At 57.3% G+C, this 25926-nt stretch overlaps 1 protein-coding gene across 4 annotated transcripts in view; it reads left to right on the top strand.

The window, feature by feature from the left end:
• The window catches only part of GSE1 (Gse1 coiled-coil protein), a 343522-nt gene that overhangs the window by 117469 nt on the left and 200127 nt on the right, over window positions 1–25926 (top strand). For all 4 annotated transcript variants that reach the window (XM_042852107.2, XM_065567291.1, XM_005292260.5 and 1 more), the window contains exon 2: window positions 5269–5443. In XM_042852107.2, coding sequence (XP_042708041.2) covers window positions 5269–5443 — 175 coding nt within the window. The remainder of the gene's footprint in view (window positions 1–5268; window positions 5444–25926) is intronic.

The raw sequence follows: 25926 nt of genomic DNA, 5'->3' as shown, positions 1-25926 counted from the left end.
CCCTCAGAGACGCTGCTAATTTGGAGCAAAAAGCCCTCTGAGTCTTCAGAATCTAAAGCTTTTGAAATCCAGATTTCAGCCTGGCATAGATCAGCTTCCAGCCACATAGAGTACATGGGGGGAGCCCAACATTTTGCCAGGCTTGTGTTTAAACTCCTTTTCGCCCTCCCCTCCAAACTCCGCCAGTTTGTGCTGGTGAGGGGGAGGGACAACATTTTGGAGTCTCTTAAAAAATTCCAACCGTAGGCTGGGATGAAATTGTGACTATTTTGCAATTGCCTGTTGTGGCAGTGGGAGCCCTTGACATAACCCCTCCTGTTATTGGGGCGGGAACTCAGTACCGGGCAAATTGATAATTCTGTTCTTTACGATAGTTTCAACCAGACACTTTAGATGAACACAATATGTTGGGGAAGAGACAACATAGCTTTTGTAAAGGGAAATCATGCCTCACCAGTCTATGAGAATTCTTTGAGGGCAGTCACAAGGCATATGGACAAGGTTGATCCGGTGGATATACTGTAGGTGGACTTTCAAAAAGCCTTTGACAAGGTCCCTCACCCAAGTCTCTTAAGCCAAGTAAGCAGTCCTGGGATAAGAGGGAAGGTCCTCTCATGGATCAGCAGCGGGCTGGATCAAGCCCATGATCAAAAATCAGCAGAGCTGAGAGCATGAGACCTCCTTTATCTCTGGGATTTGTAGGCCTGTAGCTTGCTGCATTGATGTGCTTTAATCCTTCTCCGTGTGTCTCGCAGGTTGTTGCATAAGGTGCCTAGGGCAGGTTTGCAAATCATATGCACTGTTGCCAGGAGAGGTCTGAGCCGTACTGGTTAGATCCTGGCCAGCCTGTGTCCCCAAGCATGTCCGGCAGGGTGCTCGCAGCGTCTTCTCTGGGCTGTGTTGTACCCCTGGGATGTGACAGTGGATGGTGTTTGCGTTGCACTGGGTGGATCTGCTGTAGCGTGATGCCCTCACACTCAGACCTCACTCTTTCAAAGGGACATTAGGGACACAGTGTGATGTTGTATCTGACGTGAGGTTTCGCCCTGAGCAGATGAGTTCCTGGGTTGTGCCACAGCCATGCAATGCAGCCTAAACCTGCAGTGCTGGCTAGAGTCTGTCTTTGCCCTGCTGCATGGGGCATTGCGCGTTGTATTGGAGCCATGGCCCCCTGGCACAGACCCTGCGCCTGCTGGCCATATTCTAAGGGCTTGTCTGCAGTGCGGATTTGCCCTAATTCCAGCCATCAGTGGCCTGTCACCAGGTTAGCTTTGCTGGTGCAAACCCCTAGTGCATAGTCATCGTCTGTCCTGACTTCGTGCAGGGCTAAGATGAACTGGTGCAAACCGTGGTTTTGCCTGGCTACACCAAATGCAGCTACCCTGTTGGCTGGGATCCCCAAGGCAGACAAGGCCCCTGACCCATAGGAATGAAGGGAGATTCTGCTTAGAGGAGAGGGGCCCTGTTACCATCTGTGTTAAGTAGTCCCAAGACTCCCTTTGTAGGGGACAGGTCCTGACACACCCTTTCTCCTGCGTATGCCCACAGCCTTCCCTGTAAGGCTCTGCACGCTCATGCTGCCACTGGTGCCCAATTAAAGGGGAGGCCATGCAGTAGAAAACCTGACACAGCAAGCAGCCCCGCCATGCGGAAAGAGTCACTTTCTATTAATAATTGCAAAAGAGAAGAAACAGCACAAAGTTACACCCATGTTTCCCTTAACTAGCCCTGGGGGACCGTGGCGCGCCCTGGCAGAGATTAGGCAGGACATGGCCACTTGGCTGCCTAACAGATCTTGTGTGGTGGCAAAGTTGCCAGCCTCTCCTCTCCCCGGCCTCGCTCAGAGCGACCGGGCAATTGGTGGAAAGCTGCCAGTTGGAGTCAGTAAGTGTTGCCACTTGAGGGCTTGTGGGATTTGTCGAGCGCTCGCGGTTGTGCAGCGTTACCATATGGATTCCATAAATTAAACCTTTCCAGGAAACGAATGGTAAATTTATACGTCTGCTCACATGTGTGGCTCATTGATTCTAAGAGCTTCCCAGCAAAATTCATGTACCATTCATCTTACTTAGACGCTCCCAGTTTTATAGGACTAAGCCGTCGAAAAATTGGATCAACATAAAATCCTTTCTGCACAGCAGCCCTGGCCTTAGTGCTCGTAAATTGGAGTGGGGACCCCCTGCACCCATCCGCTGGGCCCTACTGCAGGCCTGTCTGGCTCCATCAAAAGGCTCCTTCCCTGACCTAAAGCCTCCTGCTTTGACTACCTCTCCAGTCTGTCTGGTCACAGCCCCTTTCTCCTCTTTCCAAGTCCTGGAGCATACAGAGCCCAGCTGCATCCTCTCTGGAATCCCAGGGCAGGAAGGGGCTGGTAACAATCAGGGCTGGGTGGAGCTTGATTAGCTGCACATGGCGGGAAGGTCTGGGTTCAAGTCTCACACAAGGATTTACTGCTTTGCTGGGGGATCTGCTGAGAGAGGCTTAGTCCTCTCTCAGTACAGCAGGTTCCCATGCCTGGGGGTGTGTCAGACTGTGCCATGTTTTGCCTGGCATGGCAGCTGCATGTGCTTGCGACTGTGTTGCCAGCTCTGGGGTACCGGTCGTGCACTTGCTGGGCATTACAGAGAACATGACACCTGTTCTCTGCAGACCCGAGCGCAACCCGAAGTGCTCGCCAATGGGTACGTCTACACGGCAGGGCCTCCTGGCCTGCTTAGGCAGACGCTAGTGGGGCTAGTTAAAAATAGCAGTGTGGACGTTGTGGCATCGGCGGAGGCTCTGGCTAGCTCCGAGCATGGAGCCAGCCAAGGGATAGGATGGGCCTGAGCTCAGGTGGCTAGCCCACCCTGCAACGTCCACACAGCTCCGTTCAGCAAGCTAGTGTGAACCCCGGTACCACAAGTCTGTCTGTATGAGCTGGGAGGCTCGCTGTCTGTGTGACTTGGGTCTTTTGCTCTGCACATGATCCCTCCCACTGGTTAAGATCAACTGAGACAGATCTGGTAGCCTGGAGCAAGGAGAAGGATATTCTTACTAGGATGTGGGGGAGCAAACCTTCAGCTGGGGAATTTCTCTGTGGCTGGTCTGGCAGGGCCTGAGTTTGCTGGTCCAATAGTCCATGGTGCAAGGCTGTCCTCTTTCCTCTGGCTTTAGTGGGATAGCTGAGTTCTGTGGGTGATTGGTGCAGTTGGCTGAGTTTGGTTGGACCGCATTTGTCAATATGTCACATCCTTCTCCATAAATCACACATACACAGTGGGTTCTGGGCCATGTTCACCAACTTCCTAGGGTGACACAGGCAAGACTGAGTTTATAAACTTAAACCACTGTCTGGCTGATCATGGGGTTCTTCTCTCAGCTGGTCTCCTCTGCCTTCCTCTAGCTCTCTTTTTAATATGCCCAAGTCGAAGCTAATGAGACAGGACTGGTCTGTCTGTCAGGGAGAGTCTGTAGAATAGCTCTGTGCAGCTCCATAAAGCCTGTCACTGTGGAAAGTGCTGGGTTTGGTATATAGGTTTCATGTATCCAGACATTTAGCAATGGGGGCAGTTATGTTAAATAAAATTAGAGTACTATTTTATTGCATTTCTGTCTCAAAGATGAAAAAATCCATTCCAGCACAAGTGTATGCAGTTATGGAGCTAGAATATGGATTGCTTTAGTTACTGCCACTTATTAAAGATACAAAGAAGTGAGGACAGTACAACTGTTTTCTCAGATGCGCATTAAACAAGAGGATGACAGATGCAGCAAATAAGGGCACACAACAGAGCTGAGACAATAGAGATTATGCGTTACAGTAGGCATGACAAACATGGTAGGTGTTAGAGAAGGGGAAGTGGTTCTGCACAGTGGAGCACAAACAGAAATGTTTTCATTCAGATACCAAAATAAAGAAGCAGTGGATAGATTTGTCAGGCTGTTGATATCCCCCTAGCAGCTCTGGGACCGGACGGACAACAGTGTGGAGCTGCTGCATGAGGAAAGAAAGTTGCAAAGGTCTAGAAACAGGGCTGGATCCTCCGCTGAAGGAGCGCCCGTGTGTTCTGTGTTGCTTCACCCCAGCCTGGATCTGTCTCAGAAAATGAAACGGAAAATGGAATAAGTTATGACCAGAGAGTGAAAGTGACTAGGAGCAGACCAATGTCGTTTCCTTTTTCACGCGCTCTGAAGTGCAAAATGTAAACCAACAGCAGCCGCTGTGTAAAGTAAATGAGAGTTGTGAAGGCCATTCACTCTCAGTAATCAGATTCAGAGGCGACTTGATCACGGTCTAGAGGTACCTACGGAGGGAGAAGAAGTTTGTTACTAGAGGGCTCTTTAACTTGGCAGACAAAGGTATAACGCGATCCAGTGGCTGGAAGATGAAGTCAGCCAAGTTCAAACTGGAAATAAGACCTATGTTTTTAAGGGAATGGATAGTTGACCATTCAATCAGATTACTTAGAGGTGTGATGGTGTCTGTATCACCTGGAGTCTTTAAATTGGATTGGGAGCCTGCTCCTTCACTGGTATAAAGGGGAAGAGACCCAGATAGGTCTATTGGGCTACACTGATTTACACCAGCTGAGGATCTGGGCCCTGGACATCTTTCTGAAAAAGATGCTCTAGGCTGAGCGTAGGATACTGGGCCTGATGCAGGAATCGCTGGGTGAGAATCTCAGGCCTAGGTGGTCAGACTAGATAATCGTAACAATCCCTTCTAGCCTCAAAATCCTCTTTGGCTCTAGGACGCTTACCCTCCCTGTGTCCCTTTAGCAGGAGTCTCATGTATTGTGACCGCACTGTCTTAGTGGAGGGGAGGGAAGTTGTATACCGGCCCATTGAGTAATCAGCAGCAGAACAATCAGCCGGCAGCCACTGGCAGGGAGAGGGATGTTGCTTTGATTCCTGCCCTCCCTCCCCCACCTCCCCAAAGCCTTTCTTGTCTGGTCCTGACTGGAAGCGCTTGGACTGCTCACTCAGATCCAGCTGTAGCCCCCGTGAGACATGGAGCTGGCTGGCTGGTGAGCAGCAGACAGCTCCCCTACTCAGCCATGTGCAATCTGCCTGAAAGAAAACAAAAGCATCGTGTGTCTCTCCACCCCGAGGCCCCCCAGGCTAGCGGCAGGAGGACCCTGCTTTCTCCAGGCTGGTAGCGAGCATCAGGGCTTGGGAGAGGGAGCTGGGAGGTCTGCTGCCTAGTGCTGAAGCTGATGCTGGCTGTCAGCTATTGAATATCCCTGCAGGGAAAGGTTCTGAGTCCCTGTTCTTCTGCTTTTGTTCCAGGCATTGTCCTCTTCTCTGGAGACACCTGCTGTGAAGCCTTCCGCCAGCGAGCCCAGACAGCGACTGGCGGGCACTGGGGAGAGCCCAGGTGCAAGGAACGGAGCTGCCCAGGAGATTGGCTCTGACCGCGGCCAGCAGAGCGTGGATGTGGAAGGCGCAGACCTGGGAGCTACAAGTAGGTGCTAGATTTGCTGTCTGGGCATGGGGGGAGCCTGCTGTAGCAGAGGTTGGAGCTCTGGGGCGTGACCCTAGGGACCCCCCATCTCCGTGTTGTTCTGACTGTGTGCTGCAGTGTTGCTTGCAAGACTTGGGCCGGCCAATCCCCTGGTGTGCCGGGGCGTGTGCGCTAGGCACAGCTGGGCCCTGCTGGAGAAGGGGATACCCGGGGTGTCCCAGGAAGTGACAGCAGCGCATTGGACCAAGCCAAGGCAGCGTGGGACCAGCCTCTTCACTGTGGCTCGGCTCCTCTCGCGAAGGAGGCAGCTTTTGGGCCTTGGGACCCGATCCTGCCGTTCTTGCACAGGCCGAACTCCCATGGACTCTGCTGGAAACTGCCTGTAGGAGGACTGTGGGACTGGGCCCTCACAGTTTGTGTGCTGGGCGGCAATCTATGCACTCGGCGGGCGGGATTCCCCCCTACCCCCAGTGCAGCTGCTTTACCCTCCACCTTCCCGGGCGAGCTCCAGGCAGTTGCAGTCTGAGAGCCGGGATGCAGGGAGGAGTGCGTGCGGGGCAGGGGGCGATTGGAAATGTGGATGTCCTGTCATTAGCCAGCAGAGCTTTGTCTGGTCAAGGGGGCAGCCGTGGGTACGTGTTGTAGCTTGTTGGATGCTCTGGGCCGAACGCCTGCTGATCAGATTTCCCGTTGGCCTTTTTGTGTCTATGGACTGGGTCTGAAGGCCGAGGGAGAGGACAGAGTGTAGGTGAAGCTCGTGGCTAGGTAGTGCCCAGCAAACAGGAGGTAGTGACCAGGGTCTGGTGCCAGGGTGAGGGGCAGGGGTGACCTGGTGGCAGAGGTCTCTCTACCAAGCCCTCACTCTCCCACACCTGTGCCTCCCCTGGCCTGTGTGGATGTGCTGTCTCCTTGGCCCATTTAATCCGTGGCCCCTCTGCCAAGACGGCCAACCAGGGCTGGGGAAGGGGGCCACAAGCCTGCTGGGAGTCCGAGTGAAAGCCACCCCGAGGCCGGATCCCCAGGGTGACCTGGATGTGAAAGGCTCTTTCTCCTGTGGCCAGTCCCCTTAGGCCAGGCCCTGCTGCCCCAGTGGTACACTGGTGCCTCACTTGGGCACCAAGGACAGCTGCGGGGCAATGCCAGCTGTGCCTGCGATCCGGGACGCCAGGGAGCTGGGGCTGGGTTGGGCCTCATCTCCTGGGAGTTTAGAGCCTTGTCAGGCAGGAGCAGCAGCATTCCTCGGGGAGGTGTCACACCCCCTCCCAGGCTGGGCTTGTTTGTTAGCAGCCTTCCCGGTGGCCCTGGAAGGCTCCTGGTGCGCTGGCTGCTTTGATGTGGAGACTGCCGCCTGCTCCAGCTCTTGGCAGAGGGGAACAGCAGAGAGAGGCACTGGCGTGCAGGGGAACCGCAGGTGCAGCAGGCAGTGGAGCGCACCAGGCAGGGAGTGAAGGGAGCCCTGCGTGGGCCCGTTTCCATGCCAATGCCTGTAGCTGCCTGGGTGCAGGGAGCTCCTCTCTGTTGGGAGGGTGGTCAAGCTGAGGGGCTGGTGGATCTGGGTCCTGTTCTTGGCTCTTCCACTGACCGGCCAAGCAGCCTTGGGCAAGTCCCTGGCTTTCCCCAGGCCCGGCTGTGCAAGGGCACTGTGAGATCCTCCAGCGGAAGGGGCTGTGGGCAAAGCACAGGGTCTCGTTACTGGGCCAGAGCTCCTTGGACCGCGCCACCTGAGCAAGGACTGAATCGGGGCCGTGGGACTCAACCCAGTATTCTGTATGACTGCAGCTGGTGATATGACTGGGGGCTGACTAGGCATGGGCCAGCTGGCTTGGATGGTCCCAGAGCCCCCCGCCCCTGACCCTTCACCCCATCTCGAATCGAGCCTAGACACCATCATCCGCTGCCGCTACTCACTCTCTTGTTCTGGCTGGAAGCAGAACCACTGAATTACCCCAAGGAAAGCTTGTCTGCCCCGATTCCTAGCCCACCTCTGCAGGCCCACGTGGAGGGGTGGCTCCGATAGGCCCTGCCCAAGAGAGCTGCGTTATCCTTTCACTCACAGCTAGTGTGAGTGCTGCAGAGCTCTCACTACCCCTCCTGGAGCCCCCCCAGTGCTTCCTCGGTGATCGCTCCGGGCTGGGGCCCTCACCATTTGCAAGCTGTTCCCAGCCAAGCGAGATGGGAGCTGTGCCCTGGAAGAGCCAACCCCGCTTTTATTGCCTTGCCATCAGCTGCCGGGCACAGGTGACATTGACTAATGGCTCATTAGACGCCTGCCACATTTCATTTGCAGCCCCTGTCCCGGGGCGCTCACATTCCCACTCCAGATCCTGGTGCATGGGGATCTCCTGCCCCTTCCCCACACCACCGATGAGTGGGGAGGGGCACTTGCGCTGCAGGATGAAGGATGAGGGAGAGCCATCAAGGCCTCTGCCCACAAGATTGTGCCATCTGATGGCAGTGACACATGGTCACTGAGCAACCTGGCTTTGAATCTGTGACCTCCGGGGAAAGGCTTCTTATCCGCCGCCCCCAGAGTCCTGTCCACAAGACCCCTCGATGTCGCAGGCCATTTAGCTGATGCCCTCTTTGGTGCTGCGTACGTCTGCATGCGCTGCCTCTTGTCTGTGTTGCTCCCCTGTTTGGCACGCAGATTCTCATGGGCTCTGTGTCTGCAGCCTCCCGGGCAGCAGTCCTAGCTAGAACAGTCTAGCGGTGAGGATGATTAAGCCTTGGCAGCTAGAGGTGTCGCGATTGATTGTCATGCCGAGGGCACAGAGTGTATCGAGCCTCCCGGTGCCAGCGGGCTCCACGGGAGACGGGGCTAGCACAGAGTGGGGAGGGCTTTAATATTGGATTGTGTCCCCCAGGAGTCACTCTGCAGGCAGGTGGGGGCGACTAGCGAGGCCCTATGTGCAATGAGGGCCTTGCCATGGTAGGAGAAGGAGCTGCTGGATGGCTGCAAATGGGCTGGCTGCTTCCAAGAAGAGCCACAACCCCGGGGGAATCCACGCCTCGCCTCTGAGCTGCTGAATGGCGGAGATGCTCCTTCTCCTTGCGGGGAAGGGTGTCCCGACAGGAAGACAGAGCTATACCTGCAACCACCCACGCTGTTAATATGGCGAGGCACTTTGTAGTGGGAACAGTGGCCCTGTACACACGTGCTGAGTCCAGGCCAGGACCCAGGGAGGGCCCTGCGTGGTGACTCTAGCTGTGCTAGTCAGTCTGGGTGCCAGAGAGAATCATGGGGTCTGCCGGCATCCAGAAGCCTCAGCGAGAATCCCTATTTGCATTTCTTACAGCAGAGGCCTGTCTCTCCTCCAGCATGCCATGAGGATCTGCACAGGGGGCATTTGGAATCCTGGGGCTTACCCCCCCTCCCCTGCCCTTCTGAGTGCCTAGAGGTGCTACCCACCCAAAGGCCCAGGGCCTCACCTCCCTGCAAGCTGGCTGGCTTTGCAAAGACATGGAGACACATGCTGCACTGGCCCCCAGGGCCTGCCATCACTGGTCTCTGCAGCTGCTTCACTGCAGCTTCGTGCCCCACCCTGATGCGTCTCAGGCTGGAAACACCCCAGAGTAACTCATGCTGGGTATATAGTAGGGAGTGTGCTTTATGCCAGTCTTTAATTACATGATTGCATAGGACGACTGCCTCACACCGTGCACTGGATGAAATGGGCAGCTATTAATTATTTCTTTTCATCCTCCTCATTCAGCATGTGGTCCCAGGCCTTATTTCCCACCCGCCGTCCGACCCTCGCATTCAATGAAATCCAGGGGTATTCATTTCCTCATAGACTTTTCTATGGCGCTTATTGCCATAGTGTCTTGCCCAGTGTCACATGGGAACGCTATAGCAGAAGCCAGGATAGACTCCAGTTCTCCAGGGCTGCATTCAGCTGACTCCACTACAAGGCTATCCTTTCTCTTCCTGCATGTCCTTGTCTCATTCACTCCACCATCCTGATTCCTCCCCAGACCAGGTCCAGCCGGTGCACTGAAATAGGCAGGGATCCTGTGGAAACAAATATGTGATCATGGAATTGAAGTCTGTAATCATACTGCATATTGAACAAAGGGGGCCGAATTAGGGTTCCACGGGCACCTTTAATTCTGGCATTTTCCTACTTTTTGAGTGCTTGACTTTGCAACGGTAATGTTCTTTGAATGTAGTTTTTAGTTGTGATTTCCTACATTAAAAAACCACTGAGAAATCAGGAGTACTTTCGTGTGGAACCACGCTGACCCCACACATGGGTCATCAGCAAGGTTAGGATCTTTAGATCTACAGCATAGACCTCTATACCACTTGAGCTAATGGAGTAACTGGTAGTGGAAGTAGGCTGTTATCCTCTAGGTCAGCCAGTCACTAGACTGGGAAGAGAGACACATTTTGCCAGCGGGACACTCAGCTGTTTGTCGACAGCAGAGGAATTTGGGGACTGAGGAATCCTGGATTCTATTCTAGGTTATGGAGGGGAGTGTGTTCTAGTAGTTACAGACCTTTCTTATCCTGTCCCCACTGTATTTCTTGCCCCCTTCCCCCAAGCTTGTCCCTGTCCTACTTTGCTCCTGTCTTCATCCATCTGCATTTGAGTCAAGCTGCTCCCTCCTTTTCCCTCCAGACTGCCAGCAGAAGACGCATTCAGAGCACAGTAAAGTCTCCCTCTCTCAGTTCTGGTGCCTGGCACCACCTTGGGGAATCAATTGCAGGAAACGGGCTGCTCGCTTCTGCAGCCCTAGGATGGAGCATGCTCAGTGTTGACCCTATCTTCGGAGAATTTAGCTGGCAGACTCTAATGGAGCATGTGCAATGGCAATTTTCAGAGGCTTATAATTCAGCCAAATGTGGGTGGATTTTCCTGGGTAGAGTAAAAGCCAAATATCAAGGCCTTGCTCCTAAGTACTGGAGTGCTAGCACTTCTCCATGAAACAGCTGTGAAGATTTTTCGAACAATGATTTTTCCCTCATCTCATTCTCAGAAACAGCTGGACTCTTTTAGCTGAAAGTTTTTTTTTTGTTTTTTAAATTGTCTGCGGCAGCCACCTTGCATGGAAAATTTCACCCGAATGGTTAAAGTCTGATAAAGTTCTAAGCAACTGGAAACATGGTCTTGTAAGGGGAAAGGTTGAGCAACCGTAACTGTGGGTATCACTGGCAGATCTGCCTATACTGGGGGTGTGTACGTACTCTGTGACTCCCTGTGAGTGTGCACGTATAATATATGCTGACGAAGCCACACATGCATTCACTAGGAAAATTAAAAAATTAACAGGCATTGGCTTGCACGAGCTGAGTAAAGACAGTGAGATAAAAGCATCTTTTTATACCTTGTGAGAATTGCTGATAAGGGCATTTGTTCCTCTGTATTCTTAAAAAAGAAAAAGGCAATAAAAATTTAAAATAGAAAAGAAAGAGGGAGTTGGGGGAAGGAGAGTGCTGGCGCAACCAGCGCTAAGGAGGGTGGAGGACACCTGGGGTGGCAGGCACAAGGCAGCTGCGCTAGCAGCAGCGAAGGGCCTTTGGAGGAAGAGGAACTGGGGAAGGGTGGGGAAGAAAAGTCAGTGGAAGCTAAGGGGGAGAAGGGGTTTGAAGTGAGAATGCTGGACAGGGGCTCCTTGGGAAGTGGTGCGAGGTTTGAAGGAGAATATCTAGCATAGCTCATTTCTAATGCACCTATTGCTGGGATAGTGGAATATCTGGGCACTGTCGTTTTTGCAGCCAGTGTCTTGGCAAGCGTACAATATCCTCCCCTCCCGTCCTGTAGCATCTCTGTCACCCCAGACATAGCTGTTGGATAGAATGGTGCAGTGGTTTGCTGATGCTGAACAAATCTTCCCTTGGGCCTGGGCTGAGAACCCACCAGGCTCGTCTCCCTGATGACGTGAGGCAGACTGGTGGCTGTCCAGACCAAGGCAGGTGAAGTTATGTGGAGCTCAGACTGGGTGGTGCTCCTGATTTCCGAACGCTAGTGAGCTTTGCCCTGAGGATTCATTAATTTGCTCTTCCAATAGATGTCCATTTCTCTGGAATCAGTGGGGATGGATCAGTAGAACATGGTGCCCGAGTCCTTTGCAGTAATTCCACTGACAGGGCTTTGAGAGCTATTAATGGGGATGGAGGCTCTAGGAGAGGGACCCCCTTGGGGCTAGTCAAAGACGAGCGGCTGCCTCCTGGTCCCCTGATCCCAAGCTGAGCTGCATAGTTATCCTCGCCTCTGGCCAGCAGCAGACAGCTGCCTCTGAGGCAGGATGACGCTGGGCTGATGCTGAGTGGCAGCTCATTTCCAGCATGAGATAGGGGAAAGGACCTAGCCGGCAGAGTGACAGGAGTAAGGGAGACCCCTCCATTTGGGTGGGGGTGTCAGGCAGCTGAATGGCAAAAATCCTACCCCCTGGGATTCTCCAGCCCTCTTTGGGTACATTCTCTGTGGCATTCAACTCGCCCTGTTGCCACCTGTGCCAGACCTGTCCAGGGGAGGGGCTTGTCCAAGCCTGTCAGTCAGTCACTCATCCCCAGCAGAGTGGAAGCCACTGGATTGATAAGGCCTGATCCCAGTAGTACAGGGTGCCTTGGGCTGCCCCCACTTCACCAGGCATGGGGCAGCCCAGCCTGCTGCAAGCTCAGCCCAGGGGGCATGTCCCCGCACCTCTTCCCAGTCCCTCTTGCGACTTTGCGGGGGGCAGCATTGAGATCGGAATTGGCAGGTGGTGGCTGGTTTAGTGATCGGAACCCAGGTCTGGTGAGAGAAATCTGGGGCCCCTGGTACATCATCTTTAAGGGGTCACGCTCCCTCCCATGTCACTTTATTTACACAGCCATTACAGATGGTCACTCCCCTGACCTCCGATTGTTCCCCCCTTTTCCCTTCTCATCAGCCCAGGCAGCACCCTTGTCCTTTTAAGGACTGGATTGTGACCTCCCACGGCCCCCAAACTGGTTGGTTATATTGCTCAGTAGATGTTTGGGTGGCGCCCGGCGGCGGTACCTGTGCAAAAGGCAACATGCTAAGTATGAGTGACTTTTGGTTACTGCGGGGTTCAGAACAATACCCCGGAGGGGTATACCCCTTGGATTCTCCAGCCTCCTTTGGATATGTTCCATGTGGCATTCATCAGCCGTTCCCGCTCATTCCAGACCTGGGGGGGGGGACGGGGGGACTGGCACCCCGGTCCCCAGCTGCCTTGCAGTGTTGGGAAGGTGCTCAGGGCCCATGCTGTCATCTTCCATTTATCCAGCAGGTGGCGTGAGAAATCATCCCACACAGCCGCCCACCTCTGCTCCCTGTGGGCAGCAAACAACGCCCCAGATGCCCTTATCTCAGCAGGGCACAGGCTCATGGCAACCCAGGCAGTGCAGCACAGCTCCTGGAGGAGCCAGGCCCTCAGCCTGCAACAGGGCAGGCTGGCACCTCTGAGTGCCCCCTCACTGGGTGCCCACCAGGCCTCCTGGGGAGATGGCTCATCAGCTCGGGGAAGTAGCAGGAGGTTCCTCCCACCCTCGTGTGAAAGGCCTATCCTGGAGTCTGCCCAGTTGGGAGAGGGGGGTGTCTGGCAGGGATCTTTGGAGGCAGTTTGCATCTTGAGAGCTGGCTGAGAAGTGTCAGGGATCTCTGAGAGTGTGAGGGGTTGACGGGAGTCTGGCTGCTGGGTGTGGGGGGCTCTCTGGGTTCTCCAGTGAGGCTGGGGGCTCTCTGGCAGAGTTTGAGGGGTGTCTCTGGCAGGTCATTGAGGTATCTCTGGGTGTTGGGGGTACCTGGCAGGTCACTGGGGGATCTGGCTGTTTGGGGAGGTCTCTAAGATGGGGGGTGCCTAGTGGCAGGAATACTTCTGCTAAAAAGCCCCCTCCCCCCCTTTGCCAAGAACCAGCCAGCTCCTCCCCCAATACCTCCCTCCCAGACTGACTGCCCCCACGCTCCTGAGTCCTGACCCACTTCTGCAGCGCGGCTTCTGCTGCAATCCTGCCCCGCACCCAGGCTGGCTGGCTGGCTGCTGACACCCCGGGGATCTTCTCTGCCAAGCACATGACCTCTCTCACTGGCTGCTGCTCTCCACGAGCATGTGATTCCCCCTCCCCCTCCCTGCTTCCGGGGTGTATGCCCCCCCCACCTCTGCCCCCATCCCCCCACTTCTTTGCGGTGGTGCGCCCCCCACACGCCTGGGTGTGCATCCCCCTGCTCCGCGAGGAGTGCGCCCCAACCCCCCCACTGCTCTGTGGGGTGTGCGTCCCCCACCTCCGCCCCCACCTCCGCGGGGGGTGAGCCCCCATCCCCCCACTTCTCTGGGGTGGTGCGCCCCCCACACGCCTGGGTGTGCGTCCCCCTGCTCCGCGGGGGTGAGCCCCCATCCCCCACTGCTCTGTGGGGTGTGCGTCCCCCACCTCCGCCCCCTGCTCTGCGGGGGGGTGAGCCCCCATCCCCCCACTGCTCTATGGGGTGTGCGTCCCCCACCTCCGCCCCCTGCTCTGCGGGGGGGTGAGCCCCCATCCCCCCACTGCTCTGTGGGGTGTGCGTCCCCCACCTCCGCCCCCTGCTCTGCGGGGGGTGAGCCCCCATCCCCCCACTGCTCTATGGGGTGTGCGTCCCCCACACGCCTGGGTGTGCGTCCCCCTGCTCCGCGGGGGTGACCCCCCATCCCCCCACTGCTCTGTGGGGTGTGCGTCCCCCACCTCCGTCCCCATCCCCCCACTTCTCTGCGGTGGTGCGCTCCCCACACTGCTTTGCGGGGTGTGTGCGCCCCTCCTCCGCCGGGGGTGCGTCCCCATCCCCCCACTGCTCTGTGGGGTATGTGCGCCCCCATCCCGCCATTGCTCCCCCTGGGTGTGCGCCCCACCTCCGCCCCCTGCTCCGCGGGGGGTGCGCCCCCATTTCTGCTCCCCCCAGCAATGCGGCCCCCACTGCTCCCCTGGGTACCCCCAGTTGTGTGACAACACCACGTGTTTCTCTTCCAAGCATGACCCCCCCCCCGCCAGTGCAACCCTCCCCCTCCCATGGCGTGACCTGACCTCCCCCCACTACTCCCCCTGGGTGCGCGGCCTCCCTCTCCCGGCAGCGCGTCCCCTCCCCGCCCCCTGCAGCGGCCGCGGGCCGGGAGCCGGCGGGGGGCCGCGGGCCGGTGAGTCACGCCGAGCCGGAGCGGCGGCCGGGGCAGGCGCGGAGCGAAGCAGGAAGTGGCGGGGAAGCCGCCCGCGCGTTGCTCCTGCTGCTCCGGGAGCGCCGGGCAGGGCCCCCGGCCGGCTGGGACCCCCGCGCCCGCCGGGACGCGCAGACCCCGCCCGGAGGCGGCGGGGGAAAGTTTCCTTCTGGTCCCCGCTCGCAGTCGCTGCCGGCGCCGGCTCGGAGCCCTCTCCATGGAAGAGAAAAGCCCCCGCTGGAAAGTGCGCCCGCTCGGTGAGTGCCTGCGCGGGGCAGCGGCGTGGGGGGAGACTCCTGCCTGCGGCCCCCATCCCCGTGGCGTCGGGCCCGGGCGGGGGCTGCAGGGCGGCGAGGGGGGGGGGGTTGTTTCCCAAAAGACTCTCGCTGGCCCCTGGCCGCGTAGGGACTTGGCCAGACGCTCGGGGTTACTGTAAGGGGTTGTGTGTGGGAAGGGATGGGGGCACACTGATAAGGCAGCCTGACCCCCTCTGCCTTGGCATCTTGTCCCCCTCAACACCCTCTCTGCGCCTACTCTACCCATCCAGGGTCCTTACGCTCCCCCCAACCCTGCTGCACAGCTTCTTACCCCTGCGTGCTTAGTACGCTGGTTAACCTGTGGAACTCTCTGCCCCAAGATGTCCCTGAAGACAAGAGCTTAGCAGGACTGGACATTTGTTGGGGGTAATGAGAACATCCCTAGGTACTTTAAACAGGAGAAGGGGTGTAAGCCCTATGAGCTCTCCTGCTTCAGGGCATAAGTCAGCCATTAACTTCCCCTGGGGGCAGGCTGCCCCATAACCCCACCTACTGCAGGATTTCTTGCACCTTCATCTGAAGCAGCTGATGCTGCCTAGTGTCAGAGAGGGGCCACTGGACTGATATGGTTGGAGGTACCCCCTCCCGCTGTGCCATGCACCCCTCTGCTCCTACTGCAGAGTCCCCAGCCCCTACTGCACTGACCTGGCTTGCGTCATTCCCCGCAAACACACAATGTGAGTAAGGAGGGGAGTAAGTGGGGAAGCTTTATGATACCTGGAATGGGAAACTGCTCTTGCTGCCCCCTGTTGGGCCAGTGGGGAATGGCGGGTTGCCCACAGCTGGTTTTTCTCTCCACCTAGGGTCAGGAGAGAATGTCACTGGAGCGAATAGTGTGGGGGCCACAGCTGGCCACTGCTCTGCCAGCGATCTCGGCTTTTGGGGGTAGCATGGGGTCGCTGCGGTTTTGTCCGTGCCTTTGCCTAGCTCCCTCTCCCCGGGACCTGTGGCCATTGAATGATTGACTCTCTGCTTGTGGTTTGGTTCTGGTCACCAGCACCTGCTTTGAAGTACGCCGTCTCCATTTTTGTCTGCCTGCCTCTGAACTGGGTCCTTGAAGGGGCCAAGACTTGCCATCTACAGCCTGTGCCATCCAGGCGGTGGGGTGTGGTACTGGGAGTCCGGACTCATGGCTCTGGGGTGGGATGCAGTCTAATGGCAACGGCGAGGGTAGTGAGAGGCTGCACTTGGACTTGGGAGACATGGGTTCTGTTCCTGGCTCTGTCACTGGCCTGCTGGATGACTTTGGGCAAGTCACTTGGCTCCCTGTGCCTCAGTTTCCCCATCTGTGAAATGTGGATAATGATTCTGACCTGCTTTGTAAAGTGCTTTGATCTCCTGATGAAATGCACTAGATATTATCTGGGTGGGAATGGGGCCTGGTGGTAGGAGCAGGGGGCAGTGAATCAACACTCCTGATTTCTGTTCCCAGCTCTCCTGTTGATGCAGTGTTGATCTTGGGTAAATCCCCGTGCCTCAGTTTACCCATGTACAGTGTTAATTTTGAGGGAGTTGTGAACCATTTGTAAACACCCAGGCTAGAAGGAGGGGCAGAGGATTATTCTCATGACCTCTACACTCACACAGGAAACCTGATGTCGCATGGTGTAAGGTCATTGCCTTGGGGTGGAAGTCCTGCTTCTTGCCCGGCTCCCACATGTCTCATCTCATGGCTTGCTCACCCGCCCTGGTGTTCTCCAGCTGGCCTTGCCCCTCGCCCTGGGGGCTCAAGAGTCACTGGCCCTTTTAGGGCAGCACAGCATGCTTTAATGGCTGCTGGGGGTGGGCACCCTGAATCCCACCCCCTTCTGCTCGCTCCCCAGCGTTTGTTTGTGCTAAGGCTGGTGCCAACACAGGGCTCCTGTTTCTCTGTCCCATTAGAAAGTGCCCTCTGTGAGTCAACTGGACACACAGTTAATGTCCTTGGCTTTGGCACCCGTCCGTCATCCTCCTCTGCTCCTGCCTCCACCCCGGCTTCTCTAAGTCTCGCTGCCCTGGGGCCACAGAGCAGCACCGAGAGGCTGCAGGCACCGGACAGAGGCAGGGCTGGGCCAGGGGTGATGGGTGGCAGCTGCAGTGGGGAAGGTTGGAGGGTTCAGCACTGGCAAGCTCATGGCAGGAGCTGCAGCATGAGGCCGCGTAGGTCCAGTGGTTGGTTTAGTTTGACGTAAAATGAATCCCGGACCGTGGGGGGTGGGGGTGGGCAGCTGAAATGGGGAAGGGCTTGGGGCATGTTAGTGTGTATTGCGGGGAGGCAACCTAGCTGTGAGAGCTCACGTGTGTGCATGCACCGGCACGGTGCGAGCGTGAGAATGGGTGTGCACGGTGCGTGTTTGGGAGCGTGTACAGTTGTGAGGCTAGGAATGGGAGGGGAGTGTCCTGATGGGTGTGATAGGAGCTAGGGATGGAAAAGCCAATTAGCCCATCCAGCACCTGCTCCTGCGAGGGAGTGTGTGTCCATGCTGGTGCCGCTCGGAGCGTTTTGGCATGTGTGGGTTTACCTGGCTGACTCTGGAAGTGGGTGTGGCTGGGTGTGGGGATAGGTCTGTGGGCGTGGGTGTGTGGGCGGGGACAGGGCGGGGATGGGACTGCGTGTGTGATTCTCCCATCACAGGCCTGTAAATGGGGTGATGGGGTAGGCCTGGCTGTGCCTGGTCCATGTAGCTGAGATTCTCCACACAGCCCCACCCACGGAGCGTCTCTTGGCCCTGTCCCTTTGGACAAGTCAAGTGGATTTCCTGAAGCGTTTTCCCCTTCCCCTTGTCCAGCAGCCAGCGCTCTGTGGGCCTGATCCTGTGAGGGGTCACGTGGGGTGGAGGCGCTCAGCCTGGTGCAAAATTGAGCTCTTTGTGTATCTAGGATTGTGTGCGTTGAGGTGTACGTATGTGTGTGCGTTGAGGTGTACGTATGTGTGTGCATGTGCCTGTATCTGTGGGGGGTGTGCAGGGGAAGTGTGATTGTGTGGTGCCAGTGTCTTTGTCGGGGGTGTGTGTGTGTGCGCGTCTGTATCTAAGTGTGTGTGTGTGTTGGCTCCAGGGCAAAGAGAATTACAGTGGAGACAGTGGCTTTGGCAGGAGGCCAGGATTCCTGCTGTCTCTGGTGGGGGTGTGAGGGAGGCTGGGATGTGACATGCAGCTCCAGAGAAGCAGAACATTTTATCGCTTCCTGACATGCTAGGGCCACGGACGGGGCTGCTGCAGGTTTCAGGGGGAGGAAAGAGGGTGCGGGTGGGGGCTATTTTTAATCTCAATTCTTTCTGCTCCTTTCTGGGGCCTCAGAGCCCTGGCTCTCCCAGTGGAAGACCCCGTGCAGCTCTGATCTCTGCACCGTGGGGGGATACAGTCTCCTCCTGAGAGCTGCGAAGTAAGCACCTGGGATTGAATGGGCCCAGGTGTCCCTCGGCAGGTGGAGAGGAGAGTTTGGGACAGAATCACTAGGTCGCAGTGCAGTGTCATAGGAATCCTGAGCTGACAGCAGCTCCGTCTCTCTCCCTGACCGGCCCGGGGAGCCAGACACCAGCTAGCTGACCCTTGCCCTCTGGCATGGGAGTGTAGCGACAGAGCTCTGATCGCTGGGCCATGTGGGGGTGATAGCACTTTCCATCTCCACAGCCTCTCGCGGACACTGACTGCTCTGTGGCAGGCATCCTGGGCGAGTGGACTAAGCAGGAGACTTGGAGTGAGAACTCCTGGGTCCCAGTTCCATCTTGCTGCACAGCCTTGGGTCAATCACGTCATCTCTCGGCGCCTTAGTTTCTCCACCTGCAAACATGCCCATGCTTCTGCTGGGAGGGCTAGCTGGGGAGCCTCTGTGCGGATGGCAAGTGTTACATAACGGCTAGGTATTATTCATTCATGAAGCCTCATGCCAGCCCTGGGGGTGGGGCGGTAAATATCCTCCCCATCACCCAAAGTGGTTGAGGGCCCGCTCCTGGGCTGTGAAGTTGGTGCACTGTTGCATCCGTGTGGGAGCAGAGCCTTGCCTGCACACGCGTGTGGCAAGATGCAGGCCTGTCTCACCATGTGTGCCTGGATCTCAGGGTCTCGGTGTTCCAGTAGCTTGGAATAGGCCATGGGTGTCCTTACTTGGCTGCAGCAGCTGCTTTCCCAGGTTAAACGGCTGGGTTTGGCGAGCAGTCAGGGCACTGCCCCTCTCTTCCTCCCCATCACTTCAGGGCTATGATTTAGTTGTTTGGGTCTTTGGTTTTTTGTTCCCCCCCCCCCCCTGCAGATCTGAGCCAGCGGTCTGGCTGCCCTAATGCTAGGTCCCGGCGCAGACTGCAAGCCGGCAGCTCTTGTCCTCACTGTGCCGTGTGGTCTGCGCTGGTGGGACACGTGAACACAACCCCAGATCTGTTCTCGGAGCTGTGGGAGGCGAGCTGTCTCTGCTCTCTGTTTCTGGCCAGGAAACTGGATGGTAGCCCAGAAACAGGGGAAGGGAAGAGAAGGGGGGGGTGGGGTGTCTGTGAGCTCTAATCACTCAATGGGCCAGACATTTTTACTGAGCCACAGGTGGCCCCCTCTGAGGAGGTTTGAATGGGAGCCCCCGCTGGGCAGCGCAGCATGGAGCCTGCAGGGGATGGAGGATTAGTGACAGGGTGGAGTGGGGCGAGGAGGGGGACAGAGTAGAAACCCCAAGGAGAAGAGCAGAGATGCTGCATCTACATGTCATGTTGCAGGGGGGCAGCAGCGTCTCCGGAGGCCGGTGCTGCTGGTTACCACCCGAGCAAAGCTTGTGTGTGCACACGTGTGTCCTCTTGTTTGTGTAGCTCTGTCGTGGCGTGCAGCGCGTGCGTGCAGGTATTTGCATGGGTATCTTTGCATGCGTCTGTGTGAGCATTTGCATGTGCGTCTGTGGGTCGTACGCTTGAGTGTGTTTGTGGGCCCCCCAGCCCGCTCTGGGACAGCTGCCAAGGGGATTGTCCTTGAAGCAGTACTTCCTGTGCCATGGCTTCCCTTGCTCTGCCTGTCAGCCTCCCAGCCTGGGGGAGCTGGGGCGGGATGTGAGCTCTACTGGGTACTGCTGCTTCCCCATCCCCTCCCCTGTCCCGTTTGTTTGTGAGTGGTTGCACTATTGCGTGAAGAGGAAACCTGCCCCGTTGCTTTGTTGCTGATAACAGCGGCTGCCTTATCTCGGGGACTTCTGAGAAGAGTGAGGCAGGGTCCCCTGCTCCCGCCAGGCCTTATCTGGCTGCCATCATCTGCCTTAGACATTGCTTGTTTCCTCTGGAAAGCGGTGTCTGGAGCTTCACTCTGGGAGCTGTTTATAACTCGTGGGCATGTGATGGTGGCACGAGCTTGGGGGGTGGGCAGGCTAACTGAGGCGACCAGGCCAGGCAGTTGGGATCACAAGGCTGGTGTTCTGCCGATCCCCTGAACCTGGCCAGCCCCTCCTATGCACCCCTGAGGGTGAGGGATGGTCCAGGCGCCACTAGGCGAAGCGATGGGTGAGGGGCACCATTTTCTTAGGGCTCAGATCCACTCTGATCCCTCACAGAACTAGAGGTGGAGGAGTCCCACGCACCAGTGCAGGATTGTTCCCTGCGGCCTGTTCTCCAGGGCTTTGACCGTGCTAGTGTGCCAGGCGGTGGCATGCCCACCACTTTCCCAGCCTCATAACCCCCCCCTCCCACTTAGGGAACCTTTCCAGCTCCCCTGTTTGCTCACTCTAGCACAATTACCACCCCTGTCATGGGGGCTTCTTTCCCGAATTCACCTGAGCCCCTGGCCCTAAGTAATGCCAGTGCCCTGCAGCGCCCCAGCCGTGCCCTTCCCCAGATCAGCCCTCCCCCCCGCTCTGTCATGACTGCGTTAGGCCCCTGGGAGGATCAGCGCCGTTAGCTGTTTTCCATGTTACCCACAATCCTTCCTGCTTTGCAGTGCTTAGTGCTTCCATCCCGCGAGGTCATCCCTTCGGAGATTGCTGCTGACCCGACATTCAGTTAGCAAGCTGCGCTCCTGGCACTTGGCAGCATGCCCTCTCTATCCTTTTTGAAGTTTAAAATCCATTTAAGTCAAGAGGAGGGAAAGTTATTGCCTCTAAAGCCCCTTGCATTTAACAGTAAATCCTCTTTACTGCTCTGACACAGCCTCTTAGCACCAGAGGAGGGTCCTGCCCCAGGAAAGCGGGGGAGGGGGAAGGTGAGGCAGGGGGTGTTGACGGCACTGCGTTCCTCCAAGGGGAACATGGGGGAGGGAGTGCACAATTTGGGGGGTTTCTCTCCCCATGTTCCCGTTGAAGAGCAGTGTCCGGACGTGGGAGATCCAGGCCCCCCATCCTGCTGATTTGGGTTGAACCACAATGGCCTTGGCTCCTGACGTGTGGCCCAAAGTGTCATGGGTGGGAGTGGGGCAAGGGGTGTGTGGGATGCTGGGGTGGTTCCTGAGGGTGTGGCTGAGTATTGCTGGGAGGGGAGCCCACCTCAGCTTTCCCCTCCCTGGTGGGCTGAACCTAGCCCCTGTGAGCAGACCTGGGGCCGTGTCTCAGGCAAGCTGGGTGTGCACATGCACCACTTTTATTTTGGATGGGGAGGGAGCCCAAGGGAGCTTGCTGTGGGTATCACGGGGCAGGTCCTAGAGCAGTGGTGTCTCTAGCTCCTGCCTGTCAGGTGCCCGCAGTGGCAGCCTCCTGGTTCCCGTTCCCAGCACCCAGGGATTTGTGGCGCATGGCTGAGCCGAGCAGGATCAGGCTCTCGCCGGAGCAGATTGCCCTGTAGCGCCAGCCTCCAGAGGAGGGAACATCTGCTGGGGTTTTGTTGCCTTGCCGCCGTGGTTGTTGGTGGTAGCCTGGCTGATTTTCATGCCGCCGGGAGGTGCCTGTTACCCAGGGGAAGGAAACAGATCTCCCTGGTGTTAAGGGAGCTAAGGAGCCTGGGGATGGGGGGGCCCTGCAGTGGGCGCTCTCGCCTGTTCATTCTCCCTGACCGTGCAGTAGTGGCTGCAGGCTGTGAAAGGGGGAGTCGCCTGCCCGCTGGAGGGGGCAGAGAGCTGGGTTACTCCTTTCTTTCTGGCCTGGTTTGACAAGGAGCAGAGCAAGTCTGGGCCTTTCCACCCCTCCCCCTGGCCCCTTCTTCTCAAGTCCAGAAATTCCCCTGCCTGATCTCTGGGTGGAGGCACCAGGCCCGCACGGCACACCGGCTCCGTGCCATCTTCCCTCTGCAGCCACGAGCCAAGTCAGGGCACGGGCACCGCCTGCTTGGTGATTCAGCCTAGCAACAGCAAGGCTGGGGGTGGGAATTGCCCTAGGAGGCCAACCAGTCAGCTGGTCTGGGCACTGTCTGCCTCCTGCGTCACAGCAGGCCCGTGGGCCATCTGGATTAGTATCGCCCTTCCCTGCCACAGCAGTCCAGGCTAGCCGAGTCTGTCCGTCCCTGCTGGGAAGGCGATACAGAATCTCCCCTCCCCCAACCTGGCTTGAATAAGGCAGTTCCTGTGTGGGGTTGGACTGGAGGCAAGGGGAGCAGGCTGTGTCTCTCTCATGCCTATGTGCGCTGTCATTCCCCAGGGGCTGAGTTCCTGCTGGGGCTGACTCAGGGCCGTCCCGGTTCAGCCCCGCTCTGTCTGTCTAGTGAGACAGACGCCTCATTAGCGCAGTGTCTGAGTGTCTCAATCTATAGCGCATTGATCCCCACAGGCCCCGGGAGGCAGGGCAGTACTGTTATCCCCCCTGAACGGATGGGGGACTGAGGCGCTCTGGGCTGAAGAGACTTGTCCAGGGTCACCCTGGAGGTCTTGGGCAGAGCAGGGAATCGAACCTGGGTTTTTCAAGTCCTAGGCTAGAGCCCGAACCTCTGGCCCAGCTGTCCTCTATGCCTGACTACTCTGCTGTGGCCTCCCATGTGACACTGCTGGGTCATGGTGACTCCCTGGCAGCATCGGTGGCGCTGAGGCCAGCCAAATGCAGCAGAGCGAGGTGAGCAGCGGCCTTCCTGTTTAATGTATTGAGGCTAAACGGGACTCGGGTCCCACAAACCTTCTGGGCTCCGTGGGCAGCCTCCCTCTCTCCATCCCTCCCTCACAGCCCGGAACCACCCCCCGCTGCTCCAGGTACACCCCTTCTCTGCTCCCTAGGACAGAGCCTCTGGATCTTCCCTTCCCGGTCAGGCAGGCAGGCAGCGAGTGGCCTGTGTGGTCTCTTTGGCTGCTGAAGCTGGATTCCACTCAGAGCTGCCCTGGCGTTGGGAGATGTGCCTGATCCTACGGGAGAGGAGAGGGGAGGGTGCTGCCTGTCTTGTGGGCTCTGTCCCTCCGTGGCCCCTTGGACTTTGTGACCCAGGCACACGCGCGCGCACACGGATCTCTCTGTCTGTTCTCCTGGCTGCATTATCCTGCTCTGGAACCCAGTCCGTGTGTGCGCACACATTCACACCGCTCACCTCTCCTCCGCCCACCTCCCTTCCCCTCTGCAGACCCTCAGCGCCGTGTCTCTCGGCCCCTCAGCGGCTCTGCCCAGCTACTCCAAGGAGCAGCGTTAGCCGGACCTCGTGGTGCCCCGACCCCCAGACGCAGTCCCGGAGTGCTGGGTGCGAGTGACTGACCAGCCAGCCCCCGTGGGCCAGGGGTGGGTGACAGAGGTGCAATTCTGCAGCACTTGGCAGAAGTAGCAAATCGGTAGCCTGGGCTACTCCTGCTTGAAGATTTAATTGGGCTGCGAGGGGTGGAAGAGCGTTCCTGACACGCCTGCGTTTTTATTTGATTTCCCTTCTCTGGAGCTGGCAATATTTAAATATTAATGTCTGCCTCTAATTGCTGTGTCAGAAGAGTGGGCCTGTGTGTGAGCGGGGGCAGGGGAGAGAGTGCCGGCTGGTTTTGTTTTCTCAGGGAGTGTTTGCCAAGGAGAAATGTTTGTATTTTTTTAGTAAGATTTGCTTGACCCTGAGGAAGGGAAAGGAGAGAGGGGGGAGGCGTATCGTCAAGGGATCGCCGTATGGACAAGATCTCCTAGGCATGGCTCTGTGTCCATGAAGAAGTGAGTGCTGTCTCCAGTTTGGAGTCTTGCATCAATGCCGCTTGTGCTGCATACAGCCCCGTAGCTGGCTCCGTGCTTTACATTCACTGCCCCAGTGAGTTTACAATCAGCCCAGGCCAAAGATAGAGGGAGGGGGAGGGGGAGGGGGAGGGGTGGGAATGCAGTGTTAAAGCAGAGAGAGTGATTGGAGAAGGGTGGTGTGTTATTTATCCTGTTTAGTTTAGTCAGGGTTGTCGAGGGGGAGTTTACGGACCAGATCTCCCAGCTGGTGTGCATAGGCATAGCTCCACTGAATGCAATGGAGTGAGGTTGATTTATGCCCACTGAATATCTGGCCCTTTAAATACTTGTGTCTGGCTTGAAGAATCCACTTGCTAGGGGTGAGAAGGAAGCCTTCCTAGACCACATGGGAGTGGGCATGTGCTCTGGGGGGGGGGGAGCTGAGCCCTTGATCTCGACACAATTTAAGCTTCCTTGATCAAAACAGGAGTCTGCAGGCAGCTCCAGTGCCTCCCTGGCTGCTCCTTGCTTCACCCAAGCAGGGGCAGAAATGAACAAGATGCTGCTCAGGATTGCAGCTGCTGTTCCGAGCCCTGTGGGCAGCAGTGGAAACAATCCAGAGCCATGTCAAGTTACATCGGGATGCTGTAAGCTGAAGCCGCAGGTGCTGGAGCAATCCCTGGCGGAGGACTGCTCCGAGGATTCAGCAGCTCCACATAAGGGCCTGGCTTTCAGGGGTGCCAGGTGGTGAGGGGTGGAGGGAGAATAATGGAGACCCCCATCATCAGTCAGGAGGAATGGGAGTGGGGAATGCAGATAGGCAGACACTCCCCCCTTCCAGCAGCCAGAGCGGATGGGGATTGGGCTTTAAATCGGTCTCATACCCTCCAGCCGGGGGCTTATCCAAGATGGAGCCCTCGAGCAGCCTCCAAGGACAGTGCCTGGGGAGGAATCCCAGCCCCCTCCTCTTTCCGGCTGAGCATAGCAGCCTGCCTCTAGTCGGGCTCTGGGAACCAGACAGCGGGGTGGGCAGTTATTGCGGAAGGCGCCGAAGGCAAGGAGCTCTCGGAACCAGAGCCAGGTTGTAGGCAGCTCACGGTGACGTCGTCGTGTCAGTGGGGCCAGCTGCCCCCTCGACGTGCTGTGACATCACAGCAGAGCAGGGAGCATTCTGGGCCGTCCTGTGCTGGTCTAACCCCGGGCCGGTGTCTGATGTCCCTGGAAGGGGGAGTTACCTACGAGAGCAGATGCTATGGTCTCCTTGAGGAGTGTCTACATCAGCCACCTGCAGCTGCCTTTGCTCTCCCCGGGGACTCCCCCTGCTCCGGGCTGGCGGCCGGGCAGCCTCATGGGACGCCTGGCGAGAGCGGCACGCCGCTTATCTCGCAGTTGCCGGCGACCGGGGGCCCCTTTACGAGCGCCCTGTGTGATATTTATGGAGGTAGTAAAATGTAATGTCTGCCTGGCCTGGCCTGTCATAAAGCCGGGTGAATGGAGTTGCTCAGAGATGCTTTGTATGCGGCAGCGCCATGGTGCCGCGCCAGCCCAGGCCCAGCAGCGACTACGTCCTATGGAGCGGAGGCCCAGCTGTCTTCTGCCAGACTTAGGGTGTTATCGGGGTGCTGAGACTCCAGCAGCTCCCACATAAGGGACTGGCTTTCAGGGGTGCCTAAGATAGCTCCTCCCCCTGGTTTACTGGGGATAATGCGCAGCAGTGGGGGTGCTGAGCGCTTGGATAAAGGGACCATGTGTCCCAGGTCATCACGGCCAGCCAGTGTACAGTGTGTACCCAGTGCAGGCAGGATGGGGTTAATCCTGGCCAGCTCCTCGCTCCCTCTTTGGTTACAGCCGAGTCAGATGCTTATAGACTGGCTTCCTGTAATAAAGTAAACTCCGGCTTGCCTGTCACCTGCTCTGGGCTGCTGCTCTCTGTTGTGCTGCCAAGCAGCCGACATGCAGCCTCTTGCTCGCAGGGCCCTCTGTGGATCCCTCCCCCCGCGCAGGTTTGAACAGTTGCCCCATGGCAATGCGACCTTAGCAGGTGTTTCGGGGAGGGTGGGACGAAGCCTG

Source organism: Chrysemys picta, chromosome 14, assembly GCF_011386835.1.
Source record: "Chrysemys picta bellii isolate R12L10 chromosome 14, ASM1138683v2, whole genome shotgun sequence".
In the NCBI taxonomy this organism is placed as follows: domain Eukaryota; kingdom Metazoa; phylum Chordata; order Testudines; family Emydidae; genus Chrysemys; species Chrysemys picta.
Note: the sequence above shows the minus strand (reverse complement) of the source record. Positions and strands in the feature narration are given on the sequence as shown.